This window comes from Centroberyx gerrardi, chromosome 8, assembly GCF_048128805.1.
Source record: "Centroberyx gerrardi isolate f3 chromosome 8, fCenGer3.hap1.cur.20231027, whole genome shotgun sequence".
NCBI classification, from domain to species: Eukaryota; Metazoa; Chordata; class Actinopteri; order Beryciformes; family Berycidae; genus Centroberyx; species Centroberyx gerrardi.
The window spans coordinates 28900459-28922435 of NC_136004.1; the positions used below are offsets into that span (position 1 = coordinate 28900459).

The 21977-nt window shown below is 39.2% G+C and overlaps 1 protein-coding gene across 2 annotated transcripts; it reads right to left on the minus strand.

The window, feature by feature from the left end:
- Nucleotides 1-239: 239 nt before the first annotated feature.
- On the minus strand, nt 240-21657 carry rufy3 (RUN and FYVE domain containing 3). Of its 2 annotated transcripts, XM_071917805.2 has the most exons (18): nt 21197-21657; nt 15120-15293; nt 14484-14601; nt 12319-12420; nt 11976-12099; nt 10886-10950; nt 9972-10037; nt 9814-9883; nt 9574-9666; nt 8273-8356; nt 7402-7569; nt 6251-6348; nt 4698-4817; nt 3849-3972; nt 3660-3736; nt 3498-3525; nt 2993-3070; nt 240-1689 (listed from the first exon to the last, which is right to left on the minus strand). In XM_071917805.2, the coding sequence occupies exons 1-18, from the start codon at nt 21462-21464 to the stop codon at nt 1546-1548; spliced, it is 2001 nt and encodes a 666-aa protein (XP_071773906.2). In that variant the 5' UTR covers nt 21465-21657; the 3' UTR covers nt 240-1545. The 2 variants fall into 2 exon arrangements, with proteins under 2 accessions (XP_071773906.2, XP_078141321.1); XM_078285195.1 differs by lacking the exons at nt 240-1689; nt 2993-3070; nt 3498-3525; ... (1 more) ...; nt 3849-3972; nt 4698-4817 and adding an exon at nt 4869-5860.
- Nucleotides 21658-21977: the final 320 nt, after the last annotated feature.

Here is a 21977-nt window from a genome sequence, read left to right on the forward strand (position 1 = left end):
CACAGCCCGTTTCCCCCCAACATCCAAGCCAAGTTTCTCCATAGATGCTAACCCAAAGTAGCACGAGGGAGAGATGCATCAGATCCCGCACACCGCTACATGTCCTGCTTGAGATACTTTGAGAAAATGTTTTTGGTTGCAGTCCTGGTTCATCAGGACACACGGGGGTCAACAGTGAAGTACCGGTGAAAATATTGCGGCATCGACTCCCAATAAAATTTGATAAAAGTTTATTGTTGATCAAAGAAGCATTTACATCTCACAAGTGTTAATTTTCCTCATTAAAGACTCCTAATCATTCCTCATAATCTCCTATTAAAACAGCAAAGTTAGAATGATGTGTTTATACATTAATTGTTATGCCCAGTTATTTAAAAAAAGTGCAATATCCTGTTATATGCCCAGAAACAGTGTTAGATTGAGTTAGACTGAAGAGAGTAAATAGGTGAACAACAGGTCCACTAAATTTGGATATTGGTTTCAATTGCAGTAAGCAGAATAAATCACAGGACATATTGTTCACCACAACTGAAGGTTATGCCATACCAGACAGTGATGTGAAGACACAAAACATTCTGCATTTTGTCAATCGGAGAGGATTTTTTGAAACCATTTTGCTTATGCCAGTTATAATTAATACAGAACACAATAGCAAGCAGAACTATGACTCGGTTAAATTAGCAGTACAGAAATCATCTATCCAGAATATCAACTTTGTAAACATTTCGTAACAGCACACCTTCTGTATTCAAGATTTAAGAGTAACTGTGTGTGTGTAGGATCGACTCTCCTCTACAGTCTGAATGCCAGCGCCGACATCTTGAACCAGATATGAAAATTCACGCTTCACCTATCTAAAAGAAACGACGATGAAACGTTTCATTGATCATTTCATTGATCTCTGTACATCATTGGTCGCCGTGTCACGATGGGAGTAAAACTGTGACTCGAAGTACTAAGTCACCACAACTATTCCAGTTTTTCAATTTTTTTGTATGCTTTAAAATTGTGGTTAAAAATATTGTCAGTTGACATTTTAATACACCAATCAATAATCCACTCAGTGGACATTGTGGAAAGTCAGTTTTGAATGCGAGGCGATGAAAGCTGTCTATTCAAGTCAGTCATGTGCCTTTGTGATGTGTAAGCATTTTTTCCATGACAACCAAACACTACAGCAGCTGATTTCACTAATTAAACACACTTTCAATCAGAAAGGAGGAACGAATCGTTGAAAACAGCTGCGTTAGTATTTGGTTGGAATGAAAACCTGCACACACACACACACGGCTCTCACATGTTGACCACTTACTTAAAATAAATAAAAATATCCCTTCGAGTCCCGGACTCTCGGGGATCTATCAGATCAAAAACTTGCGGCAAAGATCGTTTCTTTTCTGACATCTCGAGTCATGAAGTCAAAAAGTGCATTTTTGCAGTGCGAGTAAATTAAACAATTTTGAAATCAATGCCTTTGGTGTAATTACTGAGAATTTCCCTATATCTGCTCATCATACTGTGCAGTAAATAGTCTTTTTTCTTTCTTCAAGTTGGGGTTGAGGCGTACTGCTGCAGCAGCTGAGAGTAGCAGGCGTCGCACACGTTCTCTGGGAGGATGGAGGAGGGCAGCGGCAGCTCGTTGGCCAGGCAGCTTTCGCAGAAAACGCCGCTGCAGTTCTTGCATTGTTTCTATAAAAAGGAAAAGGAGTGTTGTAACATTCTCTGTAAAAGGAAAAGCAGGGTTGTTTAGCTTTATCTTGACTAAGCCGAGGATGTTGTGACGTTAATTTCGTGTCCACAAGACTCGTAAGTAAACCAAGTCATCTACAAAGTCCTACAGATTCAGGAAGGATTTAAGTAAAAAATTGTGGGTTTAATTCTTTGGTTGTTCGTGTTGTTTTCCTAACTCAGAAGCTTCAGTGGACCATCTGACATTTTATAATACTATTAATATCTAATATCTATCTACTACTAATAATATCTATTGTGATATTTGGCAGCTATACTGATGAAACAGAAACTCAAAGTACACTGAATAATGTTTGTGGAAAAACCAAATTAAATTTGTCCATGAAATCAATTTGGGGAAAATTTGCAATATTATTTTGAAAGACATTTGGGTCTCTTTAGTGTTTAGTGTCACTCTTTTCTTGAGAAGTCACTCTACTATGTCGTAGCAAAACCAATTTCAGTCAACGCTTCTGAGAATCAGTATTAATTAGAATATTTGAAAGTGTTCTCTGTTAATCAGACTGGAAGACACCCCAGGGTCGGGGAAACGGTTTCAACTACAAAGTGCAGAAATCAGTTTATCTTTAATGTGATTCAAAATGGGATTTCTTTGACCAAATATCTTGCAGATCTCAAAAAAAAAAAAAAATAAACTGATTTGCTATTCCATTTTTGTGTTTTGGGATGTCAAACAAGGTGATACAGCATCTTGTTCCAACCTTGCGAAACTTCATTACATATTTGGATGTCATTTTTGTTTTGACTTGAATTCCTATCCTGCTATATACATAAAACAACTGATTTGAAAACTATATCTTCCTAATAGTATCTCTCCAGGAGGCTACAGGCCTTGTGATCTTTTCAGCTGCATTTATCACTGTGCATGTGACTGGATAATATCACTTAAGGAGGCGGATTCACGCTCATTAACGCTCAATAACTCTCAAACTAAATGAATTTGTGCAGACAGTTCAGTTTTGGGATATGTATCAGATTAAGTGTAAAACAATCCAACATCTTTTGTGTTTCCCCCCCTTGGCAAAGTGGGTTTCAAACACTTTGCTTCCAAACTTTCTGACTGGAAAAAATAAGAACATGATTCAATCTTAGATGTTTTCTGGCTTGATTTTTCTTTCCTTTGCCACATAACATGTGACGGTTCCTTTAAGACTGGAATAGACATCCTCCGGCGGTTTGTAGCGGCACTAAACTTTGTCAACTGTTAGTGAGGACAGTCTTGAATCATCTTCCATTCTTGTACCTTGATCTTTTGAACGGAGTCCTCCTGTTCACACATGGTGCAGATGGAAGGCTGACTGATTTCCAGGAATGACTCGTCCTGGATAAAATAAAAGAATAACACTGAATTAACTGTATCAAATCACTGGATATATTTGGTCCTGGCTTGGCTTGCATGTGAAGGCACAGGTCAATACTTTGTGCTAGTGACTGCTTTAAGTCTATGATCGCATCTTGTAGTATAGTTTTAAGTATAAACATGGCATTTGATTTGATCAGAACAGGAAATGATAGGAGCAATTGTTTTGTTTAAATTTGACTTCAGGTGATTTGTTATTAGCTCATTTGTGTCAACTGAAGGAATGTCTAAATATAGATTTGATGAAAGTTTTAACACTCCCATTAAACAGCTGTTTTTATTTTTATAGCGTTTCACATATAAACCAATCATAATCGCATGCAATCAATCATACAATAGATCTGTATTAAGGTAAAAGTGATTTGATTTCATGCGTCTCGGACCTCACCTGTTCATCTTCATGTTGCGACAAGGACCTTAAGAAGGGGAGGGGGGAAAAATAAATAAATATTTCCCCAAAATATATTATATATTATATACTGCAACTGTACAGTTTAGATAACTGACATGCAATCATTTTTTAGAGAGTTGTAGGCTCTAATCTACTTACATGCTGGAGCTAAGACTTGTTTTGTCGTCCAACCCCATGTGTAACTGATCATTCTCCTTTCTGACTGCCTGGGATTCCTAGGGACAATGTTGCAAAAGTATACACAAGGTGTACAAGGACAAAGTACACACCAGTAACTCCACTTTAGACTTGATTTTTAATTTAACACATTTGCTGGCAAGCATCTACTTTTCGTATGTCGTCCAGGAGTTTCCTCTCCCTCTGCGGCGTGCTGGACTGTCTGGACGCAGCGTCCACATGCGGCTCACTCCTTCGCTCTCTCTCCTTCCTCAGCTCCAGCTCCACATTATACCTGAAACACAAACACAAAGCAGGGAGCACGAGTGTTAAGAGCCTCTCATTTATATTTAAGGTGTTCATAGTGTTGATACCTTGTTTTGTCATAATCATTTCTTCTCAGCATTACTGTAAAAACAACTAAGACGAGTACCAGGTGCTAGGTGAAGCATTTTAACATCAATAAATCCTTACCACATTCATTTTGAGACATGAGTATAACTGTCATAAACAAATGAGACCATCAGTAAGAAGAGTGTCAGCCTCTACCGGCCTCCACACTGCATTTTACATTGTGTGCCATCAGGTTTGTCGGGAAATCTGATGCATTGCTTTACAGCACAAAGCAGGAGGCGGCTGCTGTTCTTCCATCCCAAATGGAAGTAAAGCTGTCAAAGTTTCTGGCAATTGCAGATGATGGAAGAGTGAAAAGCCGACAGAAAAACTACTTCCAACATCCTTATCCTCTTCAGTAAAGCCACAGAGAAAACCTTGCACCGAAGTACATCCTCTTTGAATGGGGTTTATGGGAAATGTAGTCTTCATTTTGGGAAACACTAGCACTAACAATACCACTGGCATGAGACAGAGGGTACGAGTCGTCTGGACCATTTGTTAACGGCCATTGTACATCTTACTATAATTAATTTGACAATGATATATTGATGTTTAAAAATGCTTCACATACTGTATACCTAGCATTATCTGTTTCCTTTTGTGTACTGTTTCCTCTAACTTTACCTCTGTTTCCTCAGCTGCTCCACCTCCGTCTGCAGACTCTCGATTTTGTCCCCAAACTCTTGTTTGAAGAGCCGGTTGGCCTCGACAGCCAGATCCCTCTCTCGCTCAGCCTGTTTGGATCTGGGTTGGGGTCACATAAACTTATGGTAAAATGAAAACTTAATGAAAAACAAACATGGCTGGAAAGAGATGTCATGTTAACTAAAAAAAAAAATAAAATAAAATGAAAGATCTCCAAGTATGTGAGGATCGAAACTCAAAGACGGCAACAGGAAAACAAAACTTAAACCAAAGAAGATGATGCAAGCCGTTTTGGTTTATTTATTTTATTAGCCCAGTGATTACTACAGTTTACACCAATGTTATGTTCACATACAATTTGAAATTAATAAATTAACTTTGTCCTATTTGTTCTTAAGTTTGTCTTGTTCCTGTCCTGGCCTTCTACACTTTGATGTGAATTACTGAATGACAACAAAATCCTTGGATATTGGCCTCTAATTAGTTGAGATCAAGCCTTCTTCATTCTCAGTCTTTGTCTGACAAAAGAAATACTCAAATTCTTTGGAATAATGTTACAGTAATCAGGTTTATTTTGACAGGCGGTAACTAAATTCCACTACCTTCCAAATATCCAGGATGCCCGTCTACTCTCTGGCAAATGTGCGTTCATTCACATCAATCAGTCCATCAGCAAACAATTATTACTCTCCAAACACTGTCCACTGCGGACAAACCGACAGACACCATGCGATCTACTTCTCTTACCTCTGTCAAACAGCTTTAATGGGGTCATTTTAAGAAATGCCTAACAAAGTAAGTGTGAATCGGATGTGGCAAACACATCTGTCAAAGAATACAAGGATAAGGGCTGCTAAAAGGATCGATGCAGTCCACACTACTCAAAGCTGATGCTGGAGAGCCATTGCAGGAGGTTGTGGGAAGATGGTTTATTTTCAACAACAAAGGAGCATCATACCAGAAAACGTCCTAGTTTGGTTATTTCTATATTAGGCAGGGTTGTATGGTTTTACTCAGACATCCCGATTTATGAAACTATAATAAAGGGAGCGGGGACGCCCCTCTGCCACTACGGCTGCATCTGAAGCAGCTTCCCTGCAGCTGAGTTCAGGTTTCTGGCCTGCTTCACCAAATGTTTCTCACTGTTTGAATAATTAAAAAAAAAAAAAAAAGATGATCAAACGATGATAAAAAAAATAATAATGACAATGGAGAGAGGAAAAAAAGACAAACAGGACACAAAGAGACATTATTGTCGTTAATAACCTTGTTTAATATATGAGCAATTTTCTCTTTAAATACTAGAAGTTAAGACTATCTGAAAGACTTGTTACACCAATTATTGTGTGGTATGTCACAAGGAATTTTTTGGCTTCATTTTTCCATTTTTACTGTTGACCATTTACCTTGGAGTTTCTTTCATTTTGATGCAGAATAAAGATAAAATTGGGAATAGCCTGATGAAAATGCAGAAAGTTGTGCGTAAACTCTTGTGGGGTTTCTCTGCGTGTGGAAAGCGGTGCGGTCCTCACCTGCTCTCCAGCTGTTTTACCGTCCCTGCCATCTGGTTTATTTTCTCCTCCAGGCGAACGATGACTTCGCTCTTCTGTTTGGAGCTGGACTCCGAGCTCTGAGGAAGAAACCCCAACGTTAATTAACTGGTTTCCCCTTCCTCAACTGGACTGCAGTCTTGATCCATGTGTTGGTCACATGACAGAGACTTGACTGGAGGAGTTGTGGATCATTATTATTATTATTATTATTGATATTTCTTTCCTTTTTTAGAAATGTATACATTTGCAGTGTTCAATTTTTAAGAGTTCTGTTTCAGGGATTTCCCTTACTCTTCCAGGCACAAACTGGGAACAATAACTGGGACAGTGAGAGCCTCAAAACTTCTTCAATCACTCGGAGTCAATGAGCAACGGCACCACCGTCTCCTTTCATTCATTAACTGTATGACTTGTTTAATCTGAATTTCTACATCAGATGGAGCTCAGCTTATTCAAGCAACCTACAGCAGCTGTAGAGAAAAGTTTCGAGGTTATTTTGATGCCAGGAGCTCTAAAGTGAAACACGTTTTTGACTGAGGGAACCCATAGATCAGATTAGGTAAAATAACGTTTATCACAGCACCCTCTGCCTTAATACAGCGCAAACCTTCCCAATCCAAAGATAAGTATTAATAGTAATTTTAACCGATTGATCATCCCAGTGTTCACCCTACCTGTTCCTCTCCCTCTTAAAACAATAATCTGCAACATTCATGCAAATAAATGTCTGTTCTGCTACTCTCTATCACCGATTGATATAACACAACAGTGATTCAATCTATACCAGGTTCATAAAAACATTTCCATTTGCTGTTCTGAACATCCGGTGTCTGGTAAGTTTTTCCTGGGAAAAACCTCTGGCGCCCAGGAAGTGATGCATTTTATGTTTCTGGCACTAGCATCAACGGTTTGTTGGGAATAAATTACCAAGTGATGTCTGGGAAGTGCAGTGCAAAAACACCACAGCAATGAGCGCTTAGCAGATGTTGCCAAAATTATATGTAAAAAAAAAAAAAGATGATCTCACAGACTTTAAATGTGAAAAGCGGATGCTATGCACGTATAATAATAATGTCAAACCAGGTGGGTCAGTATGTGATAAGGTTAAAGGAGCAGATATGGAGCATCACCTGTGACTTGTGGGTAAGCTGCTGGTTGAGCGAGCGAAGGTCATCCAGCTGCTGTCTGAGCTCAACCAGGGCGTCCTGCTTCTCACAGACGTCCTTCTCCAGCATCTTCATGGACAGCTCCATCTCCTGCTTCATCCCGATCTGCACCTCCAGCTCCTTCTCCACATCCTGAACAGAGACAGCACCGACTTGAAAACAGCCGTTTCACATCAGAGGATCCTGAAAGCTCACAAACTTGTTTCATGCTCACACTAATAGAGGCCTTGGTCTTAATTGCAGGCCATCCATGGTTAAATTGTTCACATAAAATAATAAATGTCCAAGATATCCTTGCTGACCTACTACTGGCATTGTTGACAAGAAAGGCTGAATTAGATACAATTTCAATGGAAAATACTGTTCAAGACCCATAACTACAGCCTAAACACAAAGTCTGGGAAAAGTGAAATGTATGAAACAAATATTTTCCAGTGACATAATTTAACCCCAAATTAAACAAGCGTGTGTACAATTTTGCACATTAGATATTTCTTTGATTTCAATACTGTCACATAAACTTTGTAGACTTTTCTCTTTGATAAAATATTGTGTGTAAATGCCACAAAACAGCCACTATTTAGTGGCACAACAGAAATGTGATCAAAGTAAGGTAAAGTTCACAAATGACATGGGTGTCAAGTGTCTATTTTTGGATCAAATTCAACTTGTGATAGTAAATACAGCACAAAGAATTTCACACATTTGTCCAAATACTCTTTCCACAGACTGAATTGATGACCTATGTAACTAGCCCTAAAAAGTCACTACAGTATGGAGATGTAAAAGGAGTTACATTAGGGTACGCAACAATTTGCAAAAGCCTGAAACTCACCAATCGAAGCAGAGTTTCCTCTTTGAGCTGCTTGCGTGTTTCACCCAGCGCCTGTCCGTCTGCTGCTGAATCACTTCTTAATGCCTGAGAACAGGAGCCCACATTATACGACTGAAAAAAAACAACAACAAAAGAACAACATTTTTGCTTTCTTTAAGAATGTAAATTGTATAGTCATCTCACTTTAAAGCTCAACCCCAAGTCATCTCCACAAACCACTGAATAATAAGCTCATCTGAAAATAGTGATTCTGAAAAAGTGGCATTATTATTATCGCCACCAATCACAATCCCAGCCAAAATGAGGTGGTTCAGGTGTGCAGCAGAAGGATCAGGGGAGCAAGAGCCTTTTTCAATTAGTAGGAATCATTTTACCACCATTTTACTCTTCAAAGTAAAGATTGCTGATGACATTTTTTATTTTATACTCATTGCACTTTGCTAACTTCATGTTTGCTATTACTTGCTGTTTATAGTGTTTTTGTTGTTGTCGTATGTACAGTGTGTTTCTCCCATGTTTTTTATGCTGCACCAGAATTGCCCTCCGGGGACAATAAAGATTTATTGAATTGAATTGAATTGCTATGTGGGGACTTGAGAAAACCGAAAAATGGCTTATATGTGGTGGAAAATATATTTTGCTGCCTCAAATGTATGTTCAATAGCACACTGCCCTGAAAATACTTGTCAGACTGCTGAACAAATGCACAAAACCAAATAAAGCAACGTCATACCAACGTACAGTCTGAAGCTACTAACAAATTTGGAGTAACGCAAACTGTTTTTCTGAACCGTAATAATTAAATGAGCTGTTTTATAATGGTTACATAGGTTGCCAACCTGTATGTATCCAAATCCCCACAAAACTACCCTATGTACTACTGTTGGGATCAACATTTCCAAATCCTTCTCTGAGCTGTAAGATGCGGGACAAACTCATATTTAGTTCTAGTTTCTGGCTATGAGAGTCAGTACTTCATGTTTAATAATACAGACTGAACTGTCCTAAGGCACAGGAATAACATTTGAATGTTGGTATTCAGTGGTATGCCCCATAATCTAGGACACTCAATTGTTGTGGAAATGAGCCTGGGCCATGTTCAGAATATCTGACAGAAGATTATGGCCTGGCTTGGCACGCAATTATTTGAAAACATCAGTTTACTCATCATCTGTCACATAACATAACTGTGGAGTTTCTGAATTCTGCATGCCATTTGTGAGGAAAAGGGACACTCATGTGATAATTTATGTTCTATATTATGAAGACAAAAAAGCAGAGGTAAAATTAACTTGATGAACCTTCCTGTTGGACTCCAGCTGGTAAGAGCTCTCCTCCTTTACTCTCTCCACGTCTTCTTGTAAGGTGATGATCCGGTTATTTGCCACGGCAAGCTGTGGAGACAAAATTCAACAAGACTTGTTTAAACAGAGAATATCAGTGGCTGTGCAGAGACTCAAGAGGGGCCGACATTTTTAGAGGAAAGTATTTCTGATGAAATGAAATGCTGTCGTCGATCCCCGGGGGGGAACAAGACTCACCTCCTCTGTTAGCTTTGTATTGGACTTTTCCAGAGCATCCACCTTGGCCTGCAGGTTATTTACGGACGCACTAGGAATAGACAAAAAAATCTCACATTTGTCATCAAGCTCAACAACAGAGTAGAGCGAGGAGAGGAGAGTCCGTTGTTTCGGCATACCTTAAATGTCTGTTCAGCTCCTCCACATAATTCTTCTGATCAAGAATTGCTGTGATCTGGCCATCACTGAAGTACGAGAAAAAGAGAGAGAGGTATAAAACCACAGGGAGATGGAAGAGGTGATCATCACAACTATGATTCATTTCTAAAAAAAAAAAAACATTAGTTGCAGTTAAGACACCTTGGCTTGGAGGTATTCCTACATTTTTTGGTCACCCATTTAATGACAAAAAAATAGAAGGATAGTGTTAAATTGTAGTGTGAGAGCAAACGAGTTTCCAAAAATTCTTATTTTTGTTGTCTGCTTGCACCATTCAAAAACATCTCCTGCAAACTCAGACACACAAATTTGATGAAAATTGGGAAAAATGGGTTACTTATGTTACACCTTTATGACCAGACTTTGTATAAACAAATATTTGTATGAAGAAAGTACCTTCTATTGCAATTATGGACCTCCCTCTTTAGTGGTTTTTATTTTACTTTAAGTTATTTTATAATGTCTTCTTGATGCAATACTTTTGTACTACAAGTGTCTTATGAAATAACTTTGTATTTCAAAATTAATAAAAAGAGAATTACAAAAAAAGAAAATGGCACAGACAATCGGGAATGAAGTGCTAGCAGCCTGGGTCCTGCAGCAGGACCTTTACATCACTGAAAGGTCCTGCTGTGTCAGGTTTGCATCTTCTGAAGAAAAGTTAGCCAGCAAAACTTGGGTGTAAAATTTATGCTAAAAGTGATTCAATAAAAGAAAATTCAGGGATGCATCGGATGGTCGTCCAAAGACAGTCAGGTGAATTCTCAAATAATTTCCTGATTCTATGGAAACAGTAGTAGTATTCAATCACCAACAGTAGTTTGTGGCTGTGAGGCTCTCTGCACTGAAACGACCACAACCAAGTGCTACTCACCCCTCTGCACTCTTGCTACTGTGTCCGCCATCTTTGAGGTACATTGAAAAATCGATCACCCCAACCTGCAGAGGCAATTTAAAAGGGAAAAGATTAAATCAGTGACAAATGAAACCACACTGCAGCATTATGGTCAAAATTAACATACAGTAGAACAAAAGGTGCCATGATGCAAAAATAAAAATAATATCAACTAGGAAGATCCTAGTTGATATGTGTGCAATGACACAATTTAGGACGTGCAGAGAGGTTTTAATACACTTGAATTTTCATATGACAATGTTCTGGTCTGTATTTAAATGCATTTAGGTCGTCTAAATATTTCAATAGTTTGCACAGCCTCCATTAACAAAGGGTTTTAATTGGAGAAGTTTTACTGCAATGTACTTACACTGCAGGGTCACTTAGCTGGTGACAGCGCCATCATGTGGTTTTTCATATGGCAAGAAAAAAAAATGGCACCCTGCCCATTCCTCCCAATCCTCCCAACCCTCCTGGCCTAATTTCCAATCTGACAGTTAATATGGCATGGAGCAGCCTGTGACTGGCTATTAACTGTTCATAGAATTACTAGAGGGGTGTTTTTGAGGGCAAAATGATTAATTGCTGTCAGTATAGTTAAGTACGAGATATTAGAATATGTGAGGTCTCAAGAACACAAAAACACATTCAATTTAAAAAAAACATCTATATAGTTTTTGAACTGCAATTTAAAGCATGTTTATGTATAGGAACATGGATTAACACTAGAAATGCCTGGAGTCTGTGCCACTGGACATTGAGAGTCAAAACCACATTTTCTCCAACACTGTAAATGTAATGTGTAAATATGCTACCTTTAAAATTCTTGAAAAAAACCCCAGACATCTATAATTTGTCTAGCAGCACCACAACGGTGGGCTACAGGACATTAGCACCCAAAAGCGTTAATGTCTCTTCCTCTTCTCCACTACTGAACAATTAGATGGCCTTTTGAAATGTAATCTTGAAATCCCAATGCCCAGTGGCTCAAGCCTTTGGCCTTTCTAGTGCTATGGCAGCTCTGCAGGTGGTCTTCTGAAACAAAAGTGCACAGTGAAAGCAGAATAACCTGTGAATCCAAGTCTTCTCCCTTCATACAGAGGTTGGCGTCAATGACGTTCAGTCCAACGAGCAGCCCGGCAATCACAGCTCCCTCCTCCTCCATCATCAACGCATTTGGCTCGTAGAATTCACTACAGAGGGAGACGGGAGTGAAAACACTGAGTCCAGGAAATCGTCTTTTTAGCTTACTAAGTATTTCTGGTCTTATCTATTCTCTCTTGCATTGCGTGCTCATACTTAACACTTCTAGGGACAAAAAAATATATAATCTTAAAACACCAATCCCAAACTAAAGCTAAAAGGTGTAATTCTAGATGCTATTGGACATTAGCAGTGTGATACAAACACACCTGAGCAGGTCCTTTCGATTGATGATGGTCTTCATGTAATCAGAGAGCTTCTTCTGCATCAAGGCCAGTCGTAACCAGGCACGTCCTCTACCTAGAGGTGTTCTGTGACAAAATACAGGAACTTTGATAAGAATACACCTGCCAATTTAACACCAGAGAGGCCTACTTGTACAAATATATATCTAATACTTTGTGTGCTAATCAGACAGAATCTTTACTGTTACTGCCTTTACTTTGATCACTTTACAGCTGCAACAGGCAACTTCGCACGGCAGCTCCAGATGGCAACAAGCGGTAACAGTTTGAAAACTATCCAGACTAACTACCCAGAAAACCTGGAACATGACGTCAGTAAACTGCACACAGTACGCTCATGTCCGCCAACCCGGCCGGTCTGTAATGCTTTATACCAAAGGAAACCAAAGAGACGAGAGAGGAACAGATCTAATGTTGGTGAGTCCAGCTTTCTCTCGTTTGGATTTCACTCTAAAGTTTAGATTTGTCACTTTGTGTGGGTGGAGAAGTGACCAAACCTGACACCAGAATTTTGTTTGTGCAAAAAGGACAAATCTACAGTGTCTATGGGGGTATGGGACATTCTTCTCTGTTGCAGCCCCACTTTGTGAATTAGACTGATAAGACAGGTGTATTTTAATAACATAACTATTTAAGTTGTGAGGAATCAGCTACGTTCTAGACAATAGGTCACGTCAGATGTCAAAAAAAAGGTAATCGAGGGTCTTGAATTTCATACAAACTCCTCACAACGAAGCATGTTTATTTTTAGTTTGGGCACACAACTACAGTATATTCATATAAAGACAGTTCACAGTACCAGATTATTTACAGTCAGTATATGAATGGTGACATCAAAACGTTCAATGCAAAGCAGTAGAGGCAATAGTGGTTAAAAAAATTTCAAGGGGCATGCAAGACTGTAACGTTATCGTCTCTTCCTTCCTAACAAAAGAGACAAAATGCCAAATTTATGTATAGTACGATGTTCAAATTACACTGTAGAAGGGAGGAAAAGATTATGGAGGAAGAGGCGATAACATTACAACATCTAATTTTGTTGCCACTCTTCCAATATGGTGGCCTATGCCTCGTAACCATCGATAACCACTCTCCAAACGTTGTGTAACAAACCTCTATTCAGGTCTTAACATCCACACTGAGCCAGAAAGAGCAGAGGACAAACACTTTAGTCAGACCTCGCCATTTAGCTCCTTCAGCAATTCAAACTCAGATGCAGCTGGTGGCTGAATGGGTTTGCACTGCTGACAAACAATGTCAGAATTATCCAAAAGTTTGGCTTTCTAATGTCAAGTATAGCAAAACCCAAATCAGCATTTTTCTGATTAGTCATGTTGAAGTTAGAAAAACGTTAGCTCCCTCAATTTTGCCATGTTACATCAGGAAGTTTAACTTATTAAAATTAAACCGTCCAGGTTAGTAAACATAAGTGTTTTCCGTGCAGTTTACTGATATCACGTTACAGGATTTCTGGGTATTGAAGTTTTTAAATAGTTACCTACCACTGCCATTTGGAGACACTAACATGCAAAGTTGATATATTCACTATGATACAAAATTATTTTTAGCCAAAAGAACAAAATGTCAATTTGTCATTTAAAGTTATTCATTAGATTTTACTATATATTTGACTATTTATATATTGTATTTATACATTAACTATATATTGTCTAAAATATAGTTGCCAAAGGGAGTAACCCAAGTAGGTTTATTCTTTTCATAACATTTTGTACAAAATTATGGAAGAAAGTATTGATAACAATATCGAAAATGTTGAAATCTAACATGCCTTCTCTAGGGACTTAAAAGTCACACTGAAAATCAGAATTTTTCACCTTTTTAGCTCATTCAAACTATCATCACCATACATGCAAAAAAAGGACAAAAAAATATATATTATCTTGTGTTTTTATATCAAAATCTCATTACTGTTACTAAAAAACTGCTGACTTCATCGTGTACCAGGAGGCATACATAAAAATTCCAACCAATAAATCTTATATTACTAATTTACACTTTTGAATGATCCCTCCCTGCGTTATGTCTCGCCCCAATATGCAGTTTCAACAGGAAATACGTCACATTGAGGAAGCAAGGTGCTCTCAAAATGCAGTTTCATTGTGACTTACCTGAGGCCAGGCAGGTCTTTTACACTCGCAGTGATCTCTCCTGCCTCGGGGGTCAGCTTCTCCACCAGCTCCAACGCTCCCCAAAACGACTTGTTCTGCCCCAGGAAGGTCTTCTTGGCTGATGATTGACAGAAAGCGTTTTGTTAAAATATTTCCTTTTGAGGAACTTGGGCCAGTGAATCATCATACTGTATATAATAATGGGCGACTTGGGGAACAAACCAGCTACTTTCCTGCAATATAGTGTTCATAACAGACTAAATCTGATTAAATACACTGGCTTCAATCGGCATGGTGCCAGCAGATTTTTCTTTTTTTTTTTTTTTATTATTTTGGTCAGTACTGAATATGATGTATGCCGTTAGTGGCTGGGTAATATGACTGGCCATGTCACTATAGCTTAAGTTTATTCTTCAACACTGCAACTGCATAAAATGTGCATTTATATTTGGGGCTGAACAACAGTTGACTTTTCATACATTTTCAGGCCTTTTTGTGCAATTACCAAACTAGACCAAGATCTGTAATTTATTGAACTCATTTCCCATAACTTTTCTAATATTACAGACCTGTGTAAGAAGCACAGATAAAGCAGTTATGAAAGAACGATGGTGGCCTGAAGTGTGTTATACATACTTTTCAACCCATGTTTCAGACAGTGCTCCATCACGACAAAGAACTGCTGGAGCGGTGCATAGTCAGAGTCTAGTGTGCGTCCAAGGTTGAGAGCAGACTCAATCAGGCCCTTGATGCTCAATTTGGCCATGTTCATCAAGTTAAGCCTTTCGATTGCGATAGGGTCCTTGGGATCTAGAGAAAGAAAAACAGCAAAGGGAATCAACAAGTGTGTCACCTGGCAAGTATAGTCCTACAATAGTAATGACACTGGCCATGGTCTTGCAGCAGCATCGACTCAAGAGCTCAACTTATCGAGAGCTGCGGGAGGAAATATACAATCCTAAAATTCTGTGCTGGTGTTTGGTTTGGCTTTGCCCCAATTAGAGAAAAACGTTTGCGGTGGCCCTGCAGTGTGGGTCGTTTTAGTGTAGGAAAGTAGAGCAGGACATTTCTTTGCCCAAGTCTCTGTCTCAATGAAACACTCTCAGGATGAATAAATAGTAGTTGCCTTCTATTTCATCAAGCAACATTCAGGTTGAAACCATAATAGATATACAGCAGGCTATAGTTCAATTTTCTTAGCCACAGTCAGAAGAGGTTGAAAGTTTTGGAGGTCTTGGAGGAAGCCCAAGGTCACCCCTCAGATGTAGTGGCTGCTTGGTGTGCGTCCAAGTCTGAACGGTAAATCCTCACTGAACCAAACAGTTCAGCGCTTGATTCAAAACCACACACTAAAGCCAAAACATTTTCTCTAAAAACATTACAGATGTGGCATTTTGCGGCACTAAACAACTCAAGATCATTGGGCTGTACATGTCAAAATGAAAACTTTTTACATATTTTTTTATTTTTCTGTATCCTTAAAATTCTTAATAAATAAATTGGAGAATATCAAAGTCTGGTAATGAGTCCTGTGAGCCACTTCAAAAGGATTTGTAAAACTTTCCATGTCTTACTGTCTGTAGACCCCAATTTACAGTGGAAAAACAAATGTTTTATCTGGAAATACACAACTTGACATTGGCCTTAGGAATTAATTAATACAGCACAATACAGCAAGGGATAGCTTAGAAAATATAGTGTTCAACTCCAGTGGAAATGTTCCTAGGGGAAAAACAATTGTTTAAATCAACAGTTACAGAGTTAATACAGTTAGTATTTAATTCTTGCCAATATGCATATGTGCATATGCCTAAACCATGATTTATTTAGGTATTATAGACACTGATAGGTTATTAGCACAATGGTGTCTTAGTTGTCCAAATAACAGCTTCTATAAATAAAGTCAAATGAGTCTCAAACAAAGTGCTACTGGCCTGCATCCACTTTAACTAAGTCAGCAACATGAATAAAACATTTATTAGAGGGCTAAAACATCAATGATGACAGACGAGAGCCACGGTTATGGCGGTGGTCATGATAATACAAATTAGTGGCGGTGTCATTATTACAGTAATACCGGTTATTGTTCCATCCCTAGTTCACAGAAACACATACAGGTCTACAGTTTCCACTGTGCAGCCTGTTACAGTTCCTCCTCATGAGGTCTAGTCAGGCTTTCAGTATCTGTCATCAGTCACTTGCAGACATGCAGACAGTCAGGGACACTGTAACAATCATTCAACTTTGAGGGAAGCATGAATTTGTTTCTATGAATTTCCATGGTCTCTGATTGTGGAATTAGGGCTGGGCGATACGGTTGAACTCAATATCACGATAATCATAAGGATTTTTTTTCGATATCCATATACATGGTGATATGGCTCGCTCACGTATGAAAAATCACATGATAAATAAATAAAATTAATGTTTATCCCACTGAACCGAATGGTAATGATAAGTGTGGTGTCAAACAAAACAGAATTTTTCAAATAATGTTCTTTAAAATGTTGAATTTTGTCAGAGTTTTTAAATAACATTTGCTTATCATCAGTTTAGACAGCAGAATTGTGTGTCACAATATCACAAAATCACCATTTCATCACAATATGATTCGACTGAAAGACGATAAATAATAATACAACAATAATATTGAATTATCGCCCAGCCCTACACAGAATATGAAAATCGCCACTTCCAAAACAAAATCTCTGCAATCATAAGGTAATCATCAACACACACCTTTGACATGTGACTGGCAAATGTTCCATTTACATTTTCTCTTATCTTCAGTTCTCCAGATGTGCACCATGAACATCTGCTTTTCTGCTCTCATTTTGATACAATAACTTACCTCATTACTTACATAATAGCACTGCAGAACTTACATACCTACAATTAATTAGTGAGGATAAAATTGGATGGTTGGGATGTGAATTTTTTTTGTTCAACTCTCAGATAGGATTCAAGATTACACAGCTGACTAACACATCCAAATGTAGCTTTGTTAATTAGCATTAATGCCAAAATGCAACAACATAACGGCTTCACTTCTGATTCAGACCAAATCAAACAAGCTATAGATGAGAAAGTGTGAGTGGTTTCCAGTAAATTAAATGTCTAGCCTAACTGCAACTAGTAGGAAGTGATCCAAAAAAATGACAAAACATGCCGAGGATGCTGAAAAAAACAAATAAACAAAACAGCAACTGCAGACAGTGTAGGTTTTTCATTCACAGCACTAGGGTTGAGCAATATAAGCAAAAATGTTAGCAAAGTGGGTTTTTTTGTAGACTGATCAGTTTCAGTGATTACAATATATTGTATGTGCATATATTTTTACGTTTGAAGAGTATTCTCCTTAGGATGTGATATAATATTTGGATGTAATCCCGCGGCCCCAGAGGGGTCAGCAGGTGCTTTCTACTGCTGAATGTTCTTTTTAAATTATGGACCACAATAATTTGCTATCAGAACCAATAATTTACACAAAACCAACATGATTTCTTGGTGGAGTGGGCTTTCAGAGCATTAAAAATCTCTACCTTAATCACAGTCACTTGGCATTATGTACAAATAGTGTTTGAGCTACAAATGCTACTGTTTTATCCATGCTATTTGTTAAAAATAAATAGTCCAAAGAGTTACATCCACATTGTGTTTACTTTGCCTCATCCTCAGTCTGCTTCTCTTCGTTCTACATGCAAAAGGAAAGTGAAAATTTTGTAATTCTACACTACTGCTAGTCTCAGTTCAAATTCAAAGATGCTTTGGCCTAAAAAACAAACACAACAACTGCTAAAATAAACACAAGTTGATTCATTAATAAAATTAAGGAATGATGGTAAAGTATTTTATATTACAGTAGCTCAATAAAACAATTCTGTCATTGTTATTGTCACTGCCTCTAATGTCATTACAGTAGACCATTAATCCCTTTTAAGAGACATAGGCTGAAGTGTTGTAGCGTGGTCTTGGCCAACTGGCCGGAGAAAAATCTGAACTGGCTGACTTTCTCTGTAAAACGCTGGATTTGCCATTCTGCGTGCTCTGTACAGGTTAGGAGAGGGAGTGGCGAGAGATGAGGAAGACAAAAGTCTGTTGGTGCACAACAACCGCATCTAATGCATTCTTTCTTTTACAATTACCAACCACACAACTACATACTGTGGCCCAACTGAGGGTAGAACATGGACCTGATCACTGCCAAATAATAATAACCTACATTTGGTTACATCCTGTCTTAGTTAGTACCATTGGGAGTGATGTGTACATGAATGTGCAAGCTTGTTTCTGCTGTGTGCTTGGCTGATTGTGTTGCTTTTGGCTAGGTTGACGAAAACAGACACCAAAAATTATTTATCGAAACAACATACGTTTATTGTTGTTGTCTGAGTAAATTCTCTCATGATAGAGACCGCTTTAGCACCCAGCACTTCCTGGTTGTTTTATCACCCGGCCCTACCTTATTTACAAGCAGCGTCATCCTACCAACAGCTCCAAACAGTCTTCCTGTGCTAACCCTAACCAAGGGACATCATCCCTTTCCAACATGAAATCCAACATGACACAGCCTAAACAGGATACATTCCCCAGATACATTACCAGAGGGGGACCTGCTCTATCACCACGCCCTAACAGAAATCACACTGTGCCACAAATCTCCTCGGACACCGGGCTAATCTCACACATTACCTTCATGGGCTGGCTCTGGGTCCGGGGTAAGGGAGATATCGTTGAGCTCGCGCAGGCAAAGCCATTCGCCATCAACAGACACGCGAAAGTTGCAGAGATAAATGGTCTCCCGGGCTGCCTGGGTGATCTTGTCGGTGGTGGGGGTCGGGGCATCGCTCTGAGGCGTCAGATCAGACATGATGACTCAGCTGATGCGAGGCAAAACTAACACCACCGAGGGAAAATGCGTAGCTTTTATTCCAAAAGCCAAACGCAAAGAAGGCCCAAAATAGCAGGTCAGAGAGAAAAATAATTCAGAGAGAATGAAAAGAGCATCAAAACAAAGGGAAAACGCCGAGACGGGAAAGGCCAACAGCGGCTTTCAGCAGGTGTTTGAAAGGGTGCTGTTTCTCCTTCTCTTTATGCCTGCATCCTCCTCTCTGCCCTTTTACAAGTGAGTCAAGAGAAAACGCTGCGGTCTTGAGAAAGGCTGCCCTGCCCTCTCCTCCTCCTCCTCTCCAACCTTCTGTTATCCCTTTTGTGCAGCCTGGGGATTTAAAATGCAAGAGAGCACTGTGTTGAAAATCACAACCCTCCTCCGGTCAGCTTAATGCCGGTTCACTCTGATTGGACTGCTTCTGCACCGCAGTGAATGCACTGGGTGGGTGTTGACCAAGATGGCTGACAAATATGCTGGGTACAGGAACACATGTCACGTGAGCAGATGGTGCATGCGTAAAAAGGAAGGAGGGGGTCCCCAGAGTACCCATCTAATGCTAATGATGCAGCAGAGGACTCATCCATCTCTCAGGCATCAACAACAGCCCCTGACCTGAGAGAGAAGCCTATTACTCTTTAACTATACTATAACAATGCAATTATTGACCTGGCTGCAACACTTCAGTGATTTCAGGGTTTTTAAATCGCAAACACAAATAGAAGTGAGCAGTGTGACATGGCCGGGGTCCAGAATGTAAACGGAGCAATTATTCTGATTTTTCATTGAGGAAAACAAAATTAGCCAAGTATAGTTTGTGTTTACAGGAAACTACCTCCTATTAAAACAGAGAATAAAGTCAAAACCCTATAGTTTAATATGTGGAAAGATTCCAATGTTTTGACTTTACATTGACAATCATTGTCGCCAACAGTCGAGTTACACACATCACTGACACCTTAATACACATTAAGTCATTTAACATAGTGACTGTGATTGCACGCCCGTTACCTCCGACATTACAGATAAACAGTCAATAGGCCTTGTTAAGGGCAATGCAGTGAAGATGTGAAAGTAATGTTAACCACCAGTAATTTATCCAAGAGTAAACTGTGTATAAATAAATCTGCTATTGACTATTGTATCTAAAGACTGTCTAAATAAGACACTGGCTAATTCTACGTTTGTTTTAAAACTACTGATATTTGGTAACATTAAATGTTGGCACTGGCAGCCAAGTTGACGTTAACATTATCAGTTATCGTTAGTTCATTAGTTCATAGGCAGTCTTGATCTAAAGTAAAAGTTGAGCAAACTAGGCTGAATTTATGACAGCAGATAGTAACGTTAATCACACAATAGCGTTGCCTAGCTGACTCAAGCTGTCAAAACAACACGACACACTCAGCAGGTCCAACACAGATATGCTCTGAAAGCTACTGTTGACGTTAATCCACATATCTTGTTGACATTAGTAACTGAAAGTCAGTTGAGTTAATAACGTAACCGGCTCCTTCGCCAATTTTGCAAATTAATTTGAACCTGAGAAGCAAGTGCATTGACAAACCTGCTAATGTTATTTGTTACTTTGCTAGCTAGTTAGCTACTAGCTATATGGCAGCTTCCTTCGGTCACAAGGTAGGAAACAGTTTGTTTAAGTTAACAGGGTAGTTAGAGCGTTGTTAGAAAGCTAGCTAGCTAGCCATAGTTTATCAATAAATAGGTGCTTCTAACTAAATAAGTTACTTCGACTAACTGGACAGGTTGCTAGCTAGAGTTACACTGTAAAAAGTTAACTCAGTTAACGTTAACTACTAGCACTTACTTTTGCCCTTTGACTTCGTTCTTTCAATCTGGAATTCATAATGTCGGACAGGACTGGAAGATAATGACCCCGTCTTGGTGAATCTTAAGTTTGAAGAGTTTAAAGCCTCTTTAAAGTATATCACCGAAGTTGGAGAGAAAGTCTCATCTGGACTGTCAACGTGTCCATTTTCATCTTGGGAATATTGTCTTCCAGAGGCGTCCAAACTTTCTGAAACCTCCGAGGATTGCAGATGCAGGTCTGGTGCTGGTATATCCCCCTCCGCCATCCTCAGGTCAAATTCACTTCATGTGACCAGCGAGTGGGTTGTCAGCTTTTAGCTAGATAGGTACTGCGGCCATACACAGACGTGGTTAGCAAAACATCGATCGCCCGTCCCCCCGGTTTACTCCAAAATCACGCCAGTATTCCTTTCGTCCTTTCCTCCACAGCCTCCCCCTTCCCTATGTGACCCGGAAATCGACAAGAAACAGGAGGCATAAGCACTTTTGTCAACTCTGTGGCTAATTTCGCGAGAGTTTGCGCGTTGTGTCAGAGGTTCCAGCAATCCTCTACACACAACCAGAGATTCAAATAGAGGGAGATGTGTAACCAGTGGGAAATGAACTGACGGCAGCGTAACGCCATAGGCTAACGCTAGCATGATGACAAGGCGCCATCCAGTTCTGTCCGAAAATCGCCACGTTAGCTTATAAATGTCACATTTTCTCCGTAATTGCTGCACATTAGTAACATTTTTTAACCTTATCGTACAACTGACCCATTAAAACACCTTCATTTT

What these genes read in the sequence shown, in the direction of transcription:
- rufy3 (XM_071917805.2), bottom strand. Translation starts at nt 21,464, where the DNA reads ATGGCGGAGGGGGATATACCAGCACCAGACCTGCATCTGCAATCCTCG. An exon ending in GTAAAACAGCTGGAGAGCAG is followed by an intron (nt 4,818 to 6,250) that starts GTGAGGACCGCA and finishes ACCCCAACCCAG; the next exon opens with ATCCAAACAGGCTGAGCGAG. An exon ending in GAGCAGCTGAGGAAACAGAG is followed by an intron (nt 3,973 to 4,697) that starts GTAAAGTTAGAG and finishes TTTGTGTTTCAG; the next exon opens with GTATAATGTGGAGCTGGAGC.